This window comes from Necator americanus, chromosome IV (assembly GCF_031761385.1).
Source record: "Necator americanus strain Aroian chromosome IV, whole genome shotgun sequence".
Classification (NCBI taxonomy): Eukaryota; Metazoa; Nematoda; class Chromadorea; order Rhabditida; family Ancylostomatidae; genus Necator; species Necator americanus.
In genome coordinates this window covers 20,840,454-20,861,197 of record NC_087374.1, presented here as the reverse complement: position 1 = coordinate 20,861,197, position 20,744 = coordinate 20,840,454, and the positions used below count along the sequence as shown (strand labels likewise).

Here is a 20,744-nt window from a genome sequence, read left to right as displayed (position 1 = left end):
AGTAGTTCAAAGGAATACCTGAGTGACATGCAAGAGATAACTCGGATATTAAACCGTACTAGGCGTAACAAAGTACCGTAACTTGCTACGAATAAGTGGTTAAGAAATTGTGTAAACTAAAACCCCTTAAACACAGAAGTAGAAAAATAAGAGATCTATATCGAGAAAGAAAGAATTAAGTGTTGGTATGGCCTTGAAAAATGGCTGTATATCTTCAGCAGTGAAGAAAAAGAGTTGGAAAAAAATAATATAATACGGTGTTCAGGTAAATTAAATTCACTACATCTTAAAGCTCATACTGAGAAAGAGTTTGTACGAGACTTAAAACATCAAAAACCACATTACGGTACACCTCCACCCAAGGTCTTTCTAACGTCAGCTTTTCTATCTCGTCACGGAGATCACGAATCTGGAATGAGCAGAAGTATAAATACGGACAAAGCATAGGAATATAGTGAGGGATTTCAACTAATTAAATTCTCCTTGCGAAGAAAAGTGCTGGAGTAAACATAGTTGCATTGTTCAGTAAATGAAACCACCCGAAACATACGTTCTGCTGGATACAACTTGCATAGTAAATAAGGATGCCAAATAATTTACCCTACATATAGCCATTAAGTGATGGATTCAGCAGTGTCTACGGCTTACCAAAGCAACCTTATACGTCACTACTAAGCCAACGATTTTAGAATTCGCAGGTGTAATTTACGATAGTTCATCCAAAGCATCCATCGTTCATAAAAATTAACAAAAAGACGCACCGTAAGTAACTCATATTGTAGCAGCGAACAAAAGTCACGGCTAAGTGGTGAATTATCCCGACATCCAATAGCCTTCAATGTAAGGTGAATGCAAAGGCGCAGACGAGTGCTGACCGCAAATGCTTCTGCCCATGCTTCTTCACCTGTAAACACTTTCACTACCGGCAAAGAAACAACTACGTATGTAAACTAACCTTGTGTTGCACGAGGTTTCAATGCCATCTTGACACGATTGACACAATCACTCATACAATTAGCGACGATTGTCTTGACAACATTAGTACTTTCACTTCCAGGAAAAAAGTAAGCGATGGCCATATTCATAACAGTTGTTTCTTTCTCGGTGATCTTTAAGACTGATGGTTGGAACGCATACTTTTTTTAACTAGTGAACAACACTATGACAACAACAACCTCCTTAAGTTGATTATCCTCCTCCAAATGACGACCACGTTCTCCAGCTAATTCATCGAGGCGTGCCATGAGTTCATCAAAAGCCCTTCGGAGATTCTCGATAGACACATCTTGCAACTGAAGTTCCTCGGGAAACTGTTGGAACCACGCCCAAAGTAAAATTTTTCCATCATTCTGCAACTAAACTCTTAAGCAGGGGTCTGATGAATTGTTAACGAGGAGACCAGATAAATAAAGAGAGTAATTAAACAGAAGAAACTTCACGATGTGAGAAAATATTCGAAAGACAGATCTTTCTGTTCTCGTGGTTTCAATTAAGGTCCTTACATAATATCAAGAACGTTCAATGAAAAGAGAAAACGACGAAGCAGCGGAGCAAAACCAATACATTTCGAAGTTTAAAAACTGTATAGAAAGTGTGGAATTCGCGTCGAAAAAATGGTGTATAGTATCCGTCATGAGCAATACAAAATCTTAGAACAAGCATACCGGAGTTGCCGTCACAGCAATGGAAAGAAGCAATGAAAACGGATCATTCTTATCGCTCATCCAATCCAACCACCTAGAAGATGGAGATAAAAGTGCATAGATAGCTGCTTTTATTGCAACGCCCTGAAAAAAGAAAAAAAAAGTCAAGACAAAAAGAAGAGATGAAATGAAAAGACTACTGTATCATCCAGAAAAAGCCTTGTCAATGCAGCACGTAGGTAGCCTCTCTTCTCTTCATCCGTGAGCAAGCTACCCTATAAAATTGCAACAACTTTTACAAAAATACAAAATATACTAGTTAGTTAAAGGATAGAAGGATAAAGTGTCTGGCGTTAATCAGTCCGCTTGGGATGCGCCCCCATGTCCACTTCAATGTGCAGGTAGCAGAACCTCTAACCGACTGCGCTACACCCGCCACACCGGTTACATATCAAGTCATTAAGGCTCCTGCTTTTTTTTGGAGCTCTCAGAACTTGAAGTCCATTTAGTTGCGGTAGTATATGAAGAATGAAAGCCAATGAAATACCATCAACAGATTAGCGGCTGTTATATTATATTATTAATTAGCACTATTAGCGGCGCAACTCTAACAGCCGATGGCCTGCTAACATCGAGGTTTTGTGGCTAACAACGAGCGCTATTGTGGTCTGCTGCTCTGACGATGTTTATGAGTAATCTGTTTGCTATCTCATATGTTGCGAGATGACGAGGCGTTTGAGGGAGTAGATTACATGTGTCTTTGATTTTCCTCTGAAAAAGACGACGACGGCGAAACGTTAGCCAGAATAAAGACGGATTTCAATATTTCGTACGCAGTTCCTGCTCTATCTTCCTTTTTTACTGCAGAGTCAAAACGACGTGTGTAAAGCACTCTGCGGTTGCGTAAGCGGCTGCGCTCGAAGCGGTGCGGTGGAGCGTAACGGTTAGGATCGAGCGAGGATCCCCGCGGAACCGTTCATTGCTCCAATTCGCGATGGTGCCACCTCGATTCCAGCCGCTATCTCCACCGTGCCGTTTTGAGTGCAATAGCTTACGCAACTGCACCGTGTTTCATGTCATTTTGATCCGACTATACTTAGTAGCTTTAGCCTATATGTCTTAAGTCCTCGTAAAGATAAAGAGTCTAGTTAAATATTCCGTTTGGGATGCGCCCCCACGTTCACTTCAATTCAGAATCGTTTGAGGTTTACGAACGTGTAACTGGCCTATACAATGACTTGCGGTGGCTAGCCGATGTGTCAAGTCAGAGTCAGTCAGTTTTTATCTTCCCAGACAAGTCTGGTACCAATTCATCGTCCCTTGATGGGCGAAAGGCATGGTGAGCACTAGGGCGGATTCCAACCTCTTTTCGATCGTGCAGGAAGCGGGACCTCTGACCGCTACACTAAGAAGAAAGAAAACCGAAAATATCCAAGTGAGCTGGAGAATTGAGAACTAACCGCATGATAAAGTGCTCGCGAAAGCAGACGTATATAACGAGTAGTATTGACAACGTTATGAGCTTGAGTAGTCATTGTTGTGACCATTTTCCTATTAGAAAAAGAAAAACGTCATGGATATAGAAAGAGGACAATAAAACTCGTATATATGACTTACTTGACATACTTCTCCCATATTTGGTTATTACGAGAGAGCTCCTTTGCGATGTTCATGAACGAATCTTCCTAGAAGATTTTTGAACAGGAAAACTTTCACCAAAGCTCGATAGCGAAACGAACCTTTTTGTTACGTATATCTTGCGATTCTGAACTGCGATAGTTCGCCTGTACAATAGTCCACATGTCTCCAGAGGGAAGATTTAATGAACACTGGAACAATACAGGTAAAATAACAATACAGCCACAATCTTCAAAAAAATGAAAATTAGAACAGCCCACCTTAATCATTGTGGATGCAAACTCCTCAGGATCCATGTTTCCAATTTCATCGACTGCTTCACCAAGATTTTTGCGGATCACTTCAATATTTTGTTCCGACATAAGAGCTCCGTGTAATTTCTTCTGTAGTAGCTGAAATGTATAGTCTGTAGAGTGTGGAGAACTAATTTTGGCTGAGAAGAAATATTTTCTCAGCAGAAAAAGACATACTCAAATTCACCAAGTTTTCATTTTTACTTGACAAAAGCGAATAAGCAGTAATTCTAATGAGCAGGCTACCCAACACCACTAAAATCTGAACATCGACTAATTTAGGAGCAGTAATCCAGGTTCGAAACCAGGGCCACCACAGCATGAAGATAGTAAGAGGCTCCAGTCGAGAGTGCAAAAACCACAACCGAACCCATTAACCCACTATATGCTAAGTATTCCGCTGTTCATCAATATTATCGTAAACAATCAACCTAATCAACTTACACAACTGAAAGATTTAAACTTTTCGAGACTTCAAAAACTTATTAACTGCATTGCTCCAGAATTGCATTGCAACGTACTTCGTCCTCTAGCAATTACACTTTCTTTTATGTTTTTTTTTTCTTGTTATGCCAAAGGGGTTTTGGTGAAACCGTATTATTGTTCTGACGTTTCGAGATCTTCGTCTTTATCAAAGGCCTGAAATGGGGCGAGGCCTTTGATGCTATGCATATCCTATCAAACTCCTCTTTTCATGCAAAACCTCAATATCTTTCTGATGACACCACTTAAGGATACTGCACAGTGTATAGATCTCATTCGAATTGGGCAACAATCTGTAAGAACGCGGTCATTAGCCCTCTAGTCGGTGAAACTGATCAGTTGCTTTTCCTTTTGGAGTTCTTACGTAGTGTACTGAGAAAGAAGTCGAGGCTTAGCAAGAAGAGAGAAGGAGTATGGTGGGATATGCATAACTTTAAAAAGGTTGAACCATTTTCAGGCTTTTGATTTAGACGAAGTTGTCGAAACGTCAGGTCAATAATAAAGTTTCATCAAAACCTCGTTGGCATAACAAGAAAACATAACTACAGTTCCCAATGCTGAGGTATCAAGAAGAGAGGACTTGGAGATTGCTGAACTTACACTTTCTGAAAGTGGTATTTTCTTTATTGCAGTGTCATTTCCCATCGCGGGCCCTTCAGGTCTCCTTTTTTTTCCTTTTCTACTACTAAGAGCCGCAGCCAGTTGAGAGGAGATATTTTCTGAAACGCAATTAATGCTCTATTTTAGTGCGTTCCTCAAAAATGCAAACTGAACAGACTCTTGTTATCTGTCACTCGTGTATTAGTTGCACCCAGAAATCCTTTGCCAATTTCGGATGACTTCTAAAAAGAAATTTAAAATATAGACTACCAAGTTCGGAAAATGACTAGAAAAAAAACCTTTGTTGACACAGACGCTGCCGAAGAAGAATGTTGCTGTTCTTTTTCACGCCGGTTAGATGCACCGCTCGTAGCCTGAACAGAGCGCTGAAAGGCCAAAACAGTGCAAAATACATCATAACTTAACCGTCTACTTATCTGTGAGCAGGAATAAATGGCAATCTCACAATCACAAATGAGCCACAGTATTTCAACCGGAAAGTGGTTCAATTTGCTTACCGTGACTATTTCTTCCGGTGGAGATGCACTACCGCCACTCTTCTGCAACTGCTTAGCAATCCTTGAACCAGATTTCTGCATGGCAGCTGGACCAGCACTGATACTCGGCGCAGAACGCCTGGCAAATTGTAGAACTCCACTGCGATCCTGTAAACGACAGTGTAAGAGATCATAGGAGCAAAAATAAAAGGGAAACAATACTCGACGGATGCTCTGAACCGTTGGATGGGCAATGCTTGAACAATTTCCTGTAGAGGCTTCATTAACTCCAGGTGCTGATCCTAGAGAAATAATCAAATAAAAAAGAGGGTAACTCATCACCTTGGCGTAACGTTTCTGCCGCGCTACTTTGAGAAAATGTGAAAAAAGGATTGCCAAACAGTCACCTCCACTATTTTTGCCTTCCTCAACAGCACTCGTTGTGCTAGTTTTCTCATTGTATATTTCGGCAGCTTCTGCTACTGTCGTGAACTTAGGATTATCTTCTTTCTTCTTTGCGATGTCTATCTCCTTTCGTTCTTCATCCTGTAATTAAAGATTTTCTAACAAGCATCTAGAAGCAAACTGAGGACCTTGACCTCATCGTTATCAATGACAAGCCGTCCGTCGTCGTCATCCATTTGCGTAGCTGGCGTTGCAGGCTGTTTTAATACCTCCTGTGTTCGTTCATCCTCATCATCAGCTACACATAGTCTACTTTCATCATCAGTACTGGTCTCAGATAGCGTTTCGGCTGCCTGTAATCGTTCGTAATGTACTTTCTTCGAGAAGAAAAAAAAAACAATGCATCCACCAACCGCCACAGACTTCGTCACAGTCGGTTCATCATTGATCTTACGCCTTCTCTATAACAGAAATCTCAAGAAACTTCTCTTTAAAATGGACAAAAAGTCTTGTAGCACATAAAAAATTGTACACATATGTGACGAGGGACATTTCTAGAAACCAAAAAAGGTAAAAAAAAACAATTAATGGTATAATTCATAAACACAAAGGTGTAAAGCAATAAAGAATAAATGAAAAACTGAGTATGAAGACCTGTATGCTCCGAATACACATCTTCCAATGATCTTCTTCTTAATTCGTTAATTTCCAGAATGAGAATTCAGAAACTAACTATAAATTCGGTCGTTTTCTTAAAACACCCAGTTTTTCTGTTGCTAGAGGAAATTAATTAATTAGTTATGAGTGATATTATTCGATGCTTAGAGTTGGGGGTTTGATCGGAGAAAGAATCATTTGCAAAGATGGGACGTTATATATATAATATATATTATATTATATATAATATATAGTATATATAACCGGAAAAAGTAGAAGAAGAACTTCTTCTTACCGGGGCAACCGGACCTGTCCTAGATATCACGCGTGAAGAAGGCTCCTGTTCCAGCGTTTCAATGCGACTGTTTCCAACATCAACTTTTTTTCGAGTGCGAGACGTAGGCGTAGAGTCTGCCTGGAGCTGGACACTCAGCGTTTTCAGCCTTTTCGTAGAAGGTTGTACTGAGACAGAGAGGACTTCGTCATTTTGAGATGTTCGTTTTCGCGAACTCCTTGCAGATCTGATACGACAATCCTCTTGCTTCTTCACCAAACTATGGCCTATTTGCATAGCAGCCCTTTTCAAATCGTTATCGGTTTGTTCATTCGAATTCTCCGAGGCTACAACAGAAGATCGACGAGTCGAAATGGATGAAGTGAGTGACTGAGCATTTCTTCGAGAATTAGAGCGAGTAGGACGTGGTTCGGTGAGAATACTTTGAACTTTGAAGTGTTCATCTTCAGGAGGAAGAACAGCATTTTCTTCAGCGGTACTGCGACGAGTAAAGCGAAGGAATGGGGTGGAGGAAGTGGTTGTGGGAGTCCGAGTACGAGTTTCAGCATTACCTTGCGGTATTTCTGTAGTTGGACTTTGAGAGTTTTGTTTCTCTTGTTCACTTTGTTTCGAATTTACTTTTTGGCCAGAGCGTACACGAGTAGATCTACGGGTTAGCGTCGGTGATGTACCTGCTGAAAAACGGATTCGACTTTTGGGCTGAGCACTTTTTGTTTCAACGGCTGATCCTCGGTGAGGCTTCGGTGACATTATCGTGAATTCATTTGTTGGAAGAACATCACGGCTTCTGCTGTCGTTAGAGGAGCGCAAGAAGTGCGAACTCCTTTGAAACGTTTGTTGTGAGTCAGAAATGGGCGACTGCGATTTTCGGACCGTAGTGGCCTTTGTAACGGATGTTACAGACGTCCGCAATGAGCGACGTCCCTTGCCAACATTTTCAGCAGATTTTGCCCTTTCATTTGATGACAAAGGGCTTGCCCCTAAATTCTTAGGGTTCACTCCTGGAACACAGTCAACTTGAGGCTTTGAAGAAGGTCGTTTCGAAAAACCTTCGTTTGTTGGATCCACAAATTTCGCGCCATCAAGGATGGATTCAGATATGTCGTTTGCATCAGGTGACTGAAAATGCAAGTGATTGAAGAATAAGATAAACATAGAGAAATATACCTGCCAAAAAACACCAAATGGAAAACGCTTAGCATAACCTACAACTATGTGCAGGAAATAAACGTCCTTTAGAAGCACTATGCGAGGCGGCACTAAGCTAACTGATATATCTGATTGCTTCTTAATTGGGATAATAATCCTACATAAATGTTATCTTACAAAACCTCCCAACCAAAGACCTTGAATTTCGCAAAGCGAATAACAAATGTATTAAACTTTTTGTATGGAGGGCAGAACTCAAAAGCGGAACTGAAGGGATCGGTACAGACCTCAGACTTTGTTGCAAAATATTGATATGAAAAGCATCCAATCCGAAAAAAAAACTAACTTTCGCTGTTCGGGCTTCCTTTGGCTTCGTCGGCTTAGATTCACTGCAATGAAGAAAGAAACCAAAAAAGTCTTTTCATTGATATGTATCTGTTACACAAACTTTCACTTACATTCTCTGTACATTTTCGGGAATAGGAGAAGACTTGCCACTGAAGGAGCCTGTTTCTGTAGCATTCAAAATAAGCCTAAATAACAGCTGAAAAATATGCAGAAATGGATAACTTACGAGATAGCCTCCTTCTTTTATCGCGTTCCTTTACGCCTATTTCTGATTTAGAAAGCCCGAGAAGAACCTTAAATGGAGGAACATATTCCGAGAAGTAAATAAATCTCCCCACTGCGAAATGGAAAAAAATTTGCATATTTTCAGGAATAATAAAATTAAGTTTGAAAGTTCGAGTAAATCAAACCGAGTTGTCACGTTCTGCTTCTTTACGTGCTCGCAAAGAAGGAAGATTAAGTTGCGCATGGAGCCTCATAGCTTCTTCATGATCCTTGGCTGTAAAACAGTACAATAAAAAAGGAGTAAGCATGAGTCAAGTACTCTGCGACAGCTTCATTTGTTACTTTTAGTTGTTACTTCATTAAAGTGTAGAAACAAAGGGACAACAGAGAAAGAAGAAAAGCAACAGTTCCACCCAGACAAAATAGACTCCCATAACGTGACAAATTGCTTTGTTTCAAATCTTCTACAACTCTTCTTCTTGAAACAGAAAGGAATAAGAAAGTACAGAAAGCGCACCTATAGTATTCGACTCCAGAGACGGAAGAGAAGTTGCATTTTTAGCATGATCAATCACATCTTCTCGATCGCATGGAAATTCAGCATGAGTAGATTCATTTGCAGAACTTGTCGCTTCCGAAACTCCAGAAAACTTGGCGCAGTTCTCAACGCTTTCGCGACGCAGTCGTTCACGAGATGTTCTCTGAAACAAAAGAAGAACAAGTACGATAAACCATTCTTGACCTCCAATTCTCAGATATCAGAACATCGTTTGAAAAAAGGAACACTGATACAAGAACAAGAAAGGTACCACTAAGCTTCCAAATAAACACTAGAAGATTTAGTTTTTTTTTTTTTTTTCAAAGAAACTAGACAAATCTCATAAAAATCCTCTTCAAGATGACATTAGGGCATCGGCAAATTGAAAATTACTGAAAGTGCAAAGAAAAAAGACACCAAAATGCACCTTGGTTTTTTTACGAAATTCTGGAATAGGCTCCACTTTCTCCTTCAAATCAACTTCTAGGCGTCGCATAAGACCAAGAGCGCGCTTAGTCTCTTTCGCTAAATGCGGTTTTGGTGGCTTCACACTGAAAAGGGAATTAATTAACAACGGAATAGATAGACTATCAAAACAACTGAATAGCTCACAACACTTTTGTAGATTTATCATCAGCAGTACTGGAAGCTCTTTCAGGAAGTGGCTCTACGAGCTTTCCCTCAGAGTTTGGTATCATATCCTCAGTGTTGAAACTGGTCTCTTCTCCCTAAACCACTGATGCATCACAAGCGAAGATAACATTTGTTAAGGAAGGGAATTTAAAAAAAATGGTACCCACACTTTGTTGATCTTCATTTGCCCGCATGTTCTTGTGTGCCTGACCACTTTCAGCATTTAACATCTCCTCATTTCTTTCTAGCGTAGAGATATCCTCAACAATCATGAAAGCTTGCAACTTTTCACCAGAATTGTCTTGTGGAGAAATTTCTGCGGACGGGTCACTAGCCGGCTTGCAAGGATCAGGATTTAGAAGAGGTGTCACCTCCATCGCTGCAACAATCTCTTCTGGGCTGGGCTGCAGTTCACACGCTTTATCCGGCCGCTTCTCTACAGCATTCCGGGTCGCCAGATCGTCTGCGTTCATAGTTTCGTCCTCAATATCACAAGATTGTTGAAGACTGCATGGTTTCGCCCACTCAGCCTTTTCAGCATCGTTTACGAAGTCGTGAACACCATCTTTAATTAAGCGAATGTCGCCAGCAATAACGTTTTGCGTGGATGCTTCTAGTCCTGTAGCAGATCCACAACTCCCCACAACTATGGATTTGTCACTTTCAACCTCAAAATAGAAATGGAATAAAAGAATGAATTTTTTTTTCAACTTAAAGACACAACTGCTTTGGCGTTACTGAGGACTCCGTCTTCATACACGATTCCAAGTTCTTCAAGAGCCAACAGATCGATTGCATCACCATCTACTGTTCCAAGTGTTTCACCTTTAAAAAGAGACCAACACAGTAGATATCGGAAAGAAAACCTGTATTAAGAAGTTTGAAAAAAAATTTGCACCTTCAACAGTGCTGGATGCAGGCGAAGGAGAAGCAGATAAAGTCAGGTCATTTCTAGCCACTGAAAGATCAGCTTCGTCCATAGAGACAATCTGAAATAATCTTACAGGAAATTTTTTCGAAGTAATTCCTGTGATCCACAAAACTGCCTGTTTCAATAATAAGCACAATAAGCTAATAGATGTAGTAGGGTCAAAATGAACGAAATGAAACTCGGCGCCGTTGCTAAAGCGGCTGCGCTCGAGACCGCGCCGGGACTGGAAGCAATTGCGGTCAAGGGTCGGGGACCATCGCGAATTGTAGCGATGGAGCTATCGACAGTCATAGTTGCAAGTCCAAAAGTGAAGGGACCCTCCTCATTTGAGCTGTACCCCATGAGCTAGATCCCTTCACCTGAGAATGGTCCGGCTCCTCCCTACTGCACCTATAGCCAGGGTCTCACATCGATCGTAACCGCTCCGTTCAGTAACTAAGATAAGAAGAATAAATCGCGTTATCGCCAGTTTCTATTATACCTCTAGTCGGGTGTTGCACGTTAGCTTACTCTTTTAGAATTGATGAGACAACCTCAGACAGAAAATCTTTCTGCCTCACCTGACTGCTTTGCAATCGCGAGTTGTATGCCTCACGTGCTCCGCTATCGCTCCCCAAACACTGTTCTAAGAAAAAAACAATTCAGCATACAAAGTGGAATTTCTCGACAGGAGTGAACACTTCAATCCACCTTTAGTCTCGTTCAATCCTACTTTGCTCCTAACCTCTTCAGATTTCTTCAGAATAGCAACTTTTTCCTTAACAGAAATCTTCATCTGAGCCTCTTGTTGTTCACGTATCGAAAGAGTTTTCTTCCCATGAATGCTTAATAAAACACACATTTGCAGCACCACATCTTAACTGTTTACTCGCACTGACCTCAAATGCTTCATTCCACTACTGCATGGCTCTGAACCATGTTTAGTGCTCCTCTTGAGCTTCGATTCCAAAATTTCATCTGCAGACGCCAACTATGCGAAAAATGTAAACTCAGTAAAATATCCTTTGCAATCACTTACTGCAACGTCTAGTGACTTCTTCATGATTAATGGTAGTAGCAAAAGTTGTTGGAGTATGAACGTGCCTTGAATCACGTCCTCTTCTAGAACCGCGTCCTCTTGCTTTTCCTCGGGTTCCTCTAGTCGCAACATTCTGTATGAAGAAATATTTTCAAAAAAGGAAAAAGGAAGAAAAGGCTAGGATACTGCAGAACTATAAAAAGTTCTAGAAGACAGGAGTAACAGTAAGACGCAACCACTGTTCATTTCACCTTTTTAAAACTCGTTTTCGGTTGCTTCTGAAATCTTCGAAAAGGAACTGACACTTACAGCAGGTAACATTGTTAAAGCTTCAGCTCCAGCAGATAGAAGATCATCTGCTTCGTCATCATTTAACTCCATGGACAAAACAGATTCAACGGCAACACTAGCAGATTTTGCAGCAGGAGAATGAATAACCTCTCTTGTTGTGTTCAGTTCACTCTTGAGAGGAAGCTCTGACAAAAGTTTAGGGTGTTCTGGCGATGAATTTGCATTAACAAGCCTCTCTAGTTCCGCGCTCATCCCTGAAAGTAGGGGTATAATCAGCAGTCTTGATGAAAGATATCAAACATCGAATCATTTTGAGCAAAAAAAAAGTTAACCATCGTCTTCATCCTCGGAACTGTGGGAAAGATTGAAAGCTTTCCTCACATCTGCTGAGCACAACGTTTCGGCTTCCTCTTGAATATTTGCAGAATATATGGTCTTGAATGAAGGATGTGCCACTAGAACCAGTCAAATGTGTTTAAAAAATCAATAACACTGTGGAAAAATGATGCCCGGTTCTTCGGAGATGCACCAATTATATAGAAAGTACACACTTATATCTTTCAACAAAGTATAAAGACGCGGAGTGTATTTCTTAACAGCTTCGTGCAGACCAGCGTGCTGCTCCCTCTCCTGGCAAGCTTTAACTTTTGTTAATTCCAATCTAAAACCAAGAAAATAATACTCCTAAGAGAGTAAAATCCTCATTAAATATCACACAACGTACTCTCTTTTATAACCTTCTGCTAAGTCGAGCATTTTATCGAAATTGATTGTTTGCTTTTTCCGCTTCTCTTGTATTCTTTCACAAACAACCAGCGTCTTTTCGTACTTAACACGCCAAACGCTCGCTTCATGCGCATGTCTCTGAATTGAGCACTGACGGAGGACACACACAGCACACAAAATCAGATAAAGTATACCTTTCCCTCTTCTGCAGCTCTCACCACTGCAGCGTGGTTTTTCTCCAGTGACTCCAAGGTTTCTTTCACCTAAAAAAAAAAGAATCTCTGCTAATCATCTAATCGCTACCAAATGGTTACTACTGAACGGCGCAATTGAGTGTACACCAACCTTCAATGTTTCCTCCTCGGCAGCTGTCACTCGAGCTCTAAGAGTCTGCTCACCTTGTATGCTTTCTTCAAGCTGAGTTGTCAAATCTGCATTCTGCTTCTTAAGTAGTGCATTCTCCTAAACATGAATAAGAGGAGGTGAACATGTGATTTAACAAGGTCAACGTTGAAAGAATATTAATTCAATTTTCGGCATATAATATAGAAGCCATATACGCATCAATACTCAAACTATCTACACTTACACAGTTTTAGGTTTATAAATATAGCAATAGCGAACAAAATCGCCTAATAAAGATTTTGAGTACTTAGGATAATGTAAAACGTGACCACGAGCACAAGTCTAAGGAGTGAATAGTAGGTAGGAGGTACTAAACGGAAATAATGACGAAAAACGAATATAACGAAATGGTAGAATTCAAAAAAGAGGAGAAAACATGCCGGTATTAGTGCTTCCAAAGAAGGGATGCGTGGAGCAAGATCCGTCAGAACATTCAAGTAATGTACACAATTGTCACGGAATACAATACATCTGTTGCATTTAGGTCTCATCTGCAACGAAGAACAACTTCCGTAGTCAAGCAAAGCTAGACACTAATACTTTTATTTGTTTTTAGTAAAAGAAAAAACAGCGCAAACTCACAAAGCTATCCATTTGAGTGATACGATCATCATGCTGACGATCACCATCCTGAAGATATAATTCACATAGCTCCGACCATACTTGTTCGGTTGCAGGCTAAAAATACGCTGGAATCAGAAAAATGCTGGGAATTCCACTACCCATAAATTCTATTTTCCTCCCAAATTCTTTATAGATCGAAATTGAGATCAACAACAAAAAAAAAAACACAGATACTATTTTCCGACGAAGAGAGGGCACATGATGAAAAGCGCTACGTACTGGTTTTCTCTGCGCGATCAGATGCTAGGAAAACAAAGGTGCAAGTGTACTTATATACCACACACCATATTTCAACAAAATCTAGTTGCAAACTGTCAACAAATAAGCGGAATGTTTCAAGAAAAATCCTCAGAAACAAGTCCACGAGAAAGAGTCGGAAATGCTACATACGAATTGTTTTAATGTGGGCGGGAAGGTCGAAGAATGTGCTATGTAAAAAAATGGACTAGCCACCACGGCACCGCTATCGTAAACAAAAGCAAAGTTGATTTGCTTTTCCGAACAAACCCATCATAAGATTTCAAAAACAAAGCAGAGGACGAGGTCTGAAGGAATAATAGAACCTAAGAATCGCTAACCTCAACTGGATCTTCTGATTGAGTCGGGCCAGTCTCCGGTTCACTAAAATGTTAGCATAAAATGAAAAAAAAAATCTGTAAATACAAACAACCCTCCATTCTTGTGAAGAACAAACCAAATCAGGCGTCTTTGAGAGGAGGGTCGAATGTAGCAGAATGATCTTTTCAGAGAACTTCGCACATATGTTTTTTAACCGAAGTTATTTTCTCCCGGCAGCGTACGGTTACTTTCATCGATCTCTCACCCGTAAATGATAGAAAGTGGCTACAACCAAAAAGAAAAACAATCCCCTCATTCAAAGGTATCTTTAGAGATACGAAGAAAAATGCATTTTAGTTGAATATGCCAAAATGTAAAATCTCAGAATTGGTTGGGTCTTTTTTCTACAATCCTAGAAATATCAACAATGGCAAACAGATTTCATCACAATTCAAGTTGTTACGAGTTTATGGATCGGCGAAGGAGTAGGAGTTAGATGTCCGAGGAATGTGTCTAAACAAACTGTGCTATTAAAATATGGAGAGGAAAGGAAAACCTTCCCATTATCCCTACAACTAAAAGAGAGCTATCTTTGAGTCCGCAGATCAAAACAGCCTTCTTTCCATGGAAATCGACTTTATTCTGATCTAAATGTGTACTTGCCTCATCCATCGTTAGCTCAATAGATCACAACTCGGTCACAACTCGGTCACAACTCGAAAACTTACGGTGGTGCCGGTGCCACTGAATCTGAAGCCATTTAGTAATCTCGCCACGTGAATGACGTCTCGGTCTTAAACCGATACAGAAGACCTGAAAGAAAGCAATCGCGCATAGGGAAGAAACTCCCAATGGTAGTAAACAATAGCCGGATGACGAACGAAACAGATGTTCGAAGTTGAAACCGAAATAACGAAATCACCGAGAAAAGTTCAAAGACGGTACCGTACTTTGATGCGCAGGTGTACGAGGAGCGCGGCGAAATTTTTGGGCCGTATCTAAACCGACCGATTGCTGGTCGTTTTGCTTTTTTTGTTGTTTCGTGTGTTGTAGTTGGTCCAGTCTCGGTACAGAATTAGTTCGATTCGAAGTCCTCACTTAGTGTTATTCTGTTGTACTATGAGTTCTCGTAAGTCAGCAAGTGTGTGCGGATCTTTGCGTTCGCATTTTGTTTGAGATACTAACAAAAACGTTGTGTGAGTGACTTACAGAGTTGCTTTTTCTGCGCAGGGAGCTGCCACACATTTGCCCAGTTTCATTTTGGATAAACCAGATGGGGCGTTATGGCTAGCCTATGAAATAAACCTGTAGTCCTAAAATGTAAGTGTAAGCGTAAGCGTTTGTTTAACTCAGTTTTCTTTTATTAATAACTGAATCCAACATAGGAGCGTAACCATTGGGCCTAGATTTTCGGTGGTGAGGACTGTGTATATAGTTTTGCTGGTCAAGCAAAAACATGAACTTGCACATTTTTTCCCACATTTCCTAAGCTAACATGTAATGGTAGTTCGACCTGTCACATCAACAGATACACAATTCCTGATATATGATTCTTAATTTTCTGTCTGGATTTGTTTATTGTCAGATGTGTTCCTATCACACTAGCTATATCCGTTTTTTTAAGGGTCCACCATGGTAGCACTTAAGCCCGTCGCAAAAAGCGCGAAGAGCGTCAAGGGATCAAAGAAAGCAATTCGCAAGAAGAAGGTCCATCTTAAATTCAACATCGAATGCAAGAATCCTGCCGAGGATGGAATCTTTAAGACCGAAGATTTCGTGGGTTACTACCAAGATCCTTTGCCCTCTGAAGTCGATAGGGTTTCCGTCCCTGTTGCATTGTTGGGCTTAGGGTGTGCATGGTCCCTAATAAGTCCCAATAAGCATTTTAGGAGTCTTTCTTAAACGAGAAGATAAAGATTAATGGGAAGTGTGGGCAACTTGCTAACGCTGGTGTAAAGGTTGAGCTGAACAAAACGAAGGTTTCAGTTATTGCCGATATTCCATTCTCTAAGCGGTGAGACCATCCCCTCTTCTTTGCATTCGCATTTCTATCGAGTCTGCTTTTTTTCAGCTACCTCAAGTATCTCACCAAGAAGTACCTCAAAAAGCACTCGCTTCGTGACTGGCTTCGTATCGTGGCCATTAACAAGAACACGTACGAGTTGAGATACTTCCACATCAACCAAGATGAGGACGAAGGCAGTGATAATGAGTAAATTTTTTTGTTATCCAATAAATCGTTATTGTTTCGTTTGTTTAAACGCAGTACCATCCAATCAATCTCAATCATAGATTTCTTATCGAAACGATAGCAAGGAGGTAAGCATTGTGAGGTATTCGTAGGATTACAGCTATGTTTGTGACATGAGTACAGAAAAGATCATGGCGAACAAACATCTGTTCTAAAATGTAGTTACTAAGAACATTTTTGAGTGGTCGAAAAGGAACATTTTAAAAGCGTATTACCAGAATAGTAGAGTTTAGCCCCGAATCTTTCTTTAGTTTTCTTTCATTTGATATTAAAAAAGGAACCGTATGGTAGTGCAAAGGACTAGCGGAGAGTGCTGCGTATAAAAAGAGTTGTAGCGGATTTACAACTTGATTTGTGGGGATGGATAGCACAGTTAGGACCTGTAAAAGAAATTTTTGGGTGAAGTATGCTTTTGGGCGTGACATTTTCATAAAGTTTCCAATACCTGAATAAGTTACCAATACCTGAAAGCGGCTGAAAAGGATGCGATACGGAGCTCATCCTAAAGTATAGTCGGATCAAAACGACGTGAAGCAGTGCGCGGTTGTGCTGAAGGTGGAGTCGATGAAATAGTTGGCAAGAAAGCGTGGACATGTATGATCAAATGTTCTCTTACTGCTGTATTCATGAGCTAGTCGACAAGTTCTGTGTTGTATGTTGTGCCTATTCATGTGAATGTCTTGTTGACTTTTTTTTTTGTGTGATAAACAGCGTGCTACACTTTATCACGGTATTCTTGTGCATCCTTTGACTTGCTACGGCGGTATGGTTCAGATTGTATTCTGCTGCTTTCAATACTCTTTCCGATGACTGTGGTATTTCCTTGATACAGTGACTGATGATTGAACTGGCTGTGTAAAAACGATCTTTTAATTTCAGGCGACGGCCACTCACGTACGAACCCAAAACGCTGAGGATTTGAAAACATGCACGTAAGCTCACAATATTCGAGCCTACTCTCAAATCTAGATGTTAGATCATACTTTGTGTTCTGAGTGAAGGATAGAACGACTCGATTGATTGAAAGCCCAATATCCAGCTTTTTCTGCAGGTTCCCTCACCATGTCATATTCGTTGTAAGTTGCCTTCAAGCAACGCGCAGCATTTACGACTGCATCCGACTTCGAATACAGATACCATACAGTCGGGTCAAAACGTCACGAATCACGAGGGTAGTTGCGGTGCATTTGCGTACGCGCTCGAAACGGCGTGGTGGAGGCAGCGGCATAGATGCGATAGTTGGAGCCGGTGCTCTAACCTCTTCACTTCTGCGCGGTCAGGGAAGGGATCTCCTTCACCCCTAAACGATTGGTGAAATTACCCCTTTCACTTTTGAACGGTTGGCGAAAGGACCCCCATCACTTGAGCTGCATGGGCTAAATCCCTTCACCTGAGGAGGGTCCGGCTTCTCCCCATCGTACCTATGGGGAGCTGTTTGAACCAAGGTGGAACCGTGGCAAACTGCAGCCATGGGTGGTGCCAGTAGGGGCTTCACCACGTTCCTAGCCTCCATTCCACCGAAGAGAAGAGAAGCCGCGTACGAAATTACGTACGTGCTTCATGTCGTTTTGACCCTACTATGAAGCTGCTCGCAGAGTTCTTAGTTGACAGCTCTGCGGTTTTTGTAGTTATTGGGCGCACTGTTGTAGACAGTAGCCACCAAAACCGCCAAATTACGCGGCTCTGAACTCTACTAAAAGTTAAACGCAATGTTCCAACTTGCCCTATCAAGCCCATTGGAATAATCATATTGTGTAGGCCCCTTCGACTAGATAGGCGATCAAAACGATCTGAAGCTCGGTGCAGTTGCAAGCGGCGCGGTAGGGCGTCTTATCATTTTCGCTCATCATCGCAGTCCGAGCGAGGCTATTGTCGTCCTTCGTTCAGAACCACTTCAGGACCCGACTGTCCCCGTTTTACCGTAATCCAAGAATGAACATGAATACGACCAACTGGTGATGAGATTGGGAGTTGATAAAGGGTTACGGGTTCACAGCAGTTCAGTGGCAACGTACACTGTTCTGTGATGAACGACATGAAAGAGATAACACGAAGTGGAAACCACGAACAGGGGACAATCGTGTGATGGGATTTCCCCATCGGGAGGGTGTTGCAAGGGAAGAGGGTCGTAAGAGGGTGTGCAGTGCCAATTGCGAATTGAGGATAGCATGATAGCCAGTACAAAATATTCCGTAGTGATTAAATAATTACATACGTTACAAAATATTTCAGTAAATACTATTAGATGATTATATAAATTATAAATATTACCAGTCTTAACGTCCGGCTTTAGCTGGACATTCAGACTGGTTGCATTATTTTGAATTCTATTCCAACGAAAAATTACAAGGTCTTGTCACTTAAACGCCGATTCTCAGTGCTTATAAAAGACCAGTCTGAACGTTCGGCGAAAGCCGGACTTCAGACTTTTTGTGGTTTTTGCTTCGCTCGCCCTCACTGATCAACGAAAATCAATATTAGTGCTCTTCTCTGTGAAATTGGACTTGTGCATCTCTTGTGTATCTTTTTTTATTATAAATAAAGGCAAGAATTTCATAATTTTCTTTTTAACTGCGTCAGTTCTACATTTGGAGAATATTCAAACTTCAGCTTCAAACACCAATATAATGTAGAAACAATTTGAAAGTATTACTCAAAATATTGGTTTTCCTCCTGTTCCCTCCAAGAGTTATCAATGAATGATGTTTTAGCAGAAAATGACGTGAAAGACTTTATCCTACTGATAAAGATAACGTTCTACGTCAGATCATGTAAACTGTTCGCTACTATTTAAACAGCTGTTTGCATGTATGTTTCCACTGTCTGAGGAAGGCATGCTGCCAAATTGAGACGAATGAAGAAGGAAATAGACATGTAGAGGAGTCACAAAGGTGAAAAGCAACGCACCCAGTGGCCACGACTATGAAACATCCCATTTATCTTTTACGACATACACACGAAGTTATCGCGCACCATTTCGATGCCGCGGGACCCGTCTCACCCCACATTATAGCTATCTGGCGCCGGCGCGCCAAACTGTCGCCAGTGGACCCGTTGCACCCGTTCTCTAGATATCTGGCTCCGGCGCACCAGTCTGACGCGGGTGGACCTGTCGCACCTCCTTCTATAGGTATCTGGCGCCGGCGCACCAACTCGACGCCGTGGGACCCGTCGCACCAGCAAAATGGAAGCATCAACATTTTGCTTTGACAATGCCCAATGTATTGACAATGTAATAATGGGGCTACGCAGGTTCTACTGGGACAAATTTTTACAAAAGAGATGGATACTTGAGACAACTTCTAAAAATGAAGAAATTAATTTAGCGTAGTTTACAGAAGTTTAAATGTAAATTTAACAAAACTTAACGACCAAAAAAGCCCAGATTCTGTGTATATTGTTAGGTCTGGGAGATCGCGAATAACTTCGTCATAAGAGAACCAAAAGAAAAAGTTTGCTTCGCTCTAAGTTGCTACGAGTTATCGAATTTTATTAAAAATTACTCACTTTTCGGCGCGTGGGTAAATATTGGGATTTTTGCGATTTTTCCATTCTAAAAAAATGGGATGGCGTTCCTGAAAATCACCCAAATATTCGGATGGAAGGTCTAAGAAAACCCCTATGTGCAAAATTTCTCCTTTCTGGACCGTCTGATGCTCTCAAAATTTAGATTGAACAAATCCAAAAAAAGTCCAGAAATTTAAAAATTCGTCCCATCAAAATTTTGAAAAGACTAAGAAGAATACAGCAAAATAACCGTTTTTAGGACAATTCTCGTAAAAACCACCTTAACTTTTTCTTTTGGACCTCTTATGACGAAGTTATTTGCGATCTCCCAGATCTAACAGTGTGCACAGAATCTGAGCTTTTTTGGTCATTAAATTTTGTTAAATTTACTTTTAAACTACAGTAAACTGCGTAAAATCAAATTCTTCCTTTTTTTAGAAGTCGTACCAAACTTCCATCTCTTCTGCACAAATTTGCCTTAGCGAGGAGACGAAGCTGAAAAAACACATTGTTATATTGCAGGGACAGAATGTTGATTTGTTTCGTTTTTTTTTTCTTTGTCCCTCTGATTCGACCTATGCACCTGACTATCCTATTTTTCGGTCGCATCATGTGCTTTGATCAGAATTTGGAGATAATTCATAGATTTTAGAGTAGAAATAGAATATAATAAAGATGAAAATATTTTAATACCAGTACTTCAATAGCATTTTAGCAAATTTCTGTCTTCTAGTAAATGGTATTTCTTCGCTTCTGCCAGCTACGAATTTTCACGTTTGCCATTTGTTTGATTGTTTTTGTTTCTTTGAACCAGCGTGGTACGAGAAGTCAAATTCACAGGTCTAATTCGCGGCACTGCTACGAATGGTGCTCTCTCTCCATAGTCTTCTCCAAGTTCGGCAACCAATGGTGGCTTGCAATCAATGCCTCGTGTATCTGCGAGACTTCGTGTTGCAAAAAGTGTGCAGAAGTCCTTTTCACACAGTTTGCACAAAAAATATGGAAATGGCTTTGGTCACCAATCTCTTC

At 40.8% G+C, this 20,744-nt stretch overlaps 3 protein-coding genes across 7 annotated transcripts in view; 2 read left to right on the top strand and 1 right to left on the bottom strand.

Moving 5' to 3' along the window:
• Positions 1-286: 286 nt before the first annotated feature.
• Positions 287-14,717, bottom strand: RB195_002133 (uncharacterized protein; the record flags this gene model as incomplete). Of its 3 annotated transcripts, none has more annotated exons than XM_064199235.1 (46): positions 287-409; positions 762-904; positions 956-1,109; positions 1,176-1,349; positions 1,665-1,787; positions 1,844-1,918; positions 3,104-3,194; positions 3,261-3,328; positions 3,383-3,472; positions 3,542-3,673; positions 4,658-4,776; positions 4,836-4,899; positions 4,957-5,031; positions 5,176-5,322; positions 5,377-5,456; positions 5,562-5,700; positions 5,754-5,912; positions 5,973-6,020; positions 6,512-7,074; positions 7,183-7,491; positions 7,561-7,630; positions 8,007-8,049; positions 8,119-8,173; positions 8,235-8,301; positions 8,419-8,507; positions 8,751-8,934; positions 9,199-9,322; positions 9,384-9,499; positions 9,572-9,664; positions 9,776-10,072; positions 10,129-10,229; positions 10,303-10,393; positions 10,896-10,960; positions 11,026-11,159; positions 11,214-11,292; positions 11,354-11,486; positions 11,663-11,898; positions 11,977-12,099; positions 12,196-12,305; positions 12,369-12,508; positions 12,565-12,633; positions 12,716-12,832; positions 13,156-13,266; positions 13,358-13,453; positions 13,978-14,020; positions 14,686-14,717. In XM_064199235.1, 46 exons carry the CDS (start codon positions 14,715-14,717, stop codon positions 287-289), a joined length of 5,694 nt encoding a protein of 1,897 aa, XP_064055115.1. The 3 variants fall into 3 exon arrangements, with proteins under 3 accessions (XP_064055115.1, XP_064055117.1, XP_064055116.1); XM_064199236.1 differs by having other exon boundaries at positions 10,132-10,229; XM_064199234.1 differs by having other exon boundaries at positions 6,512-7,491; positions 9,572-10,072; positions 10,132-10,229.
• Positions 14,718-15,076: 359 nt separating this feature from the next.
• On the top strand, positions 15,077-16,173 carry RB195_002132 (uncharacterized protein; the record flags this gene model as incomplete). 2 transcript variants are annotated; one of them, XM_064199233.1, is made up of 5 exons in its annotated part: positions 15,077-15,086; positions 15,269-15,277; positions 15,582-15,733; positions 15,847-15,971; positions 16,029-16,173. In XM_064199233.1, the coding sequence occupies 5 exons, from the start codon at positions 15,077-15,079 to the stop codon at positions 16,171-16,173; spliced, it is 441 nt and encodes a 146-aa protein (XP_064055114.1). The 2 variants fall into 2 exon arrangements, with proteins under 2 accessions (XP_064055114.1, XP_013298108.1); XM_013442654.2 differs by lacking the exons at positions 15,077-15,086; positions 15,269-15,277 and having other exon boundaries at positions 15,590-15,733.
• Positions 16,174-17,014: 841 nt separating this feature from the next.
• Positions 17,015-20,744, top strand: part of RB195_002131 (uncharacterized protein) — a gene marked incomplete at both ends in the record, with an annotated part of 10,928 nt that continues 7,198 nt past the window's right edge. For both annotated transcript variants that reach the window (XM_064199232.1, XM_064199231.1), the window contains 2 exons: positions 17,015-17,023; positions 17,088-17,140. In XM_064199232.1, coding sequence (XP_064055112.1) covers positions 17,015-17,023; positions 17,088-17,140 — 62 coding nt within the window. The remainder of the gene's footprint in view (positions 17,024-17,087; positions 17,141-20,744) is intronic.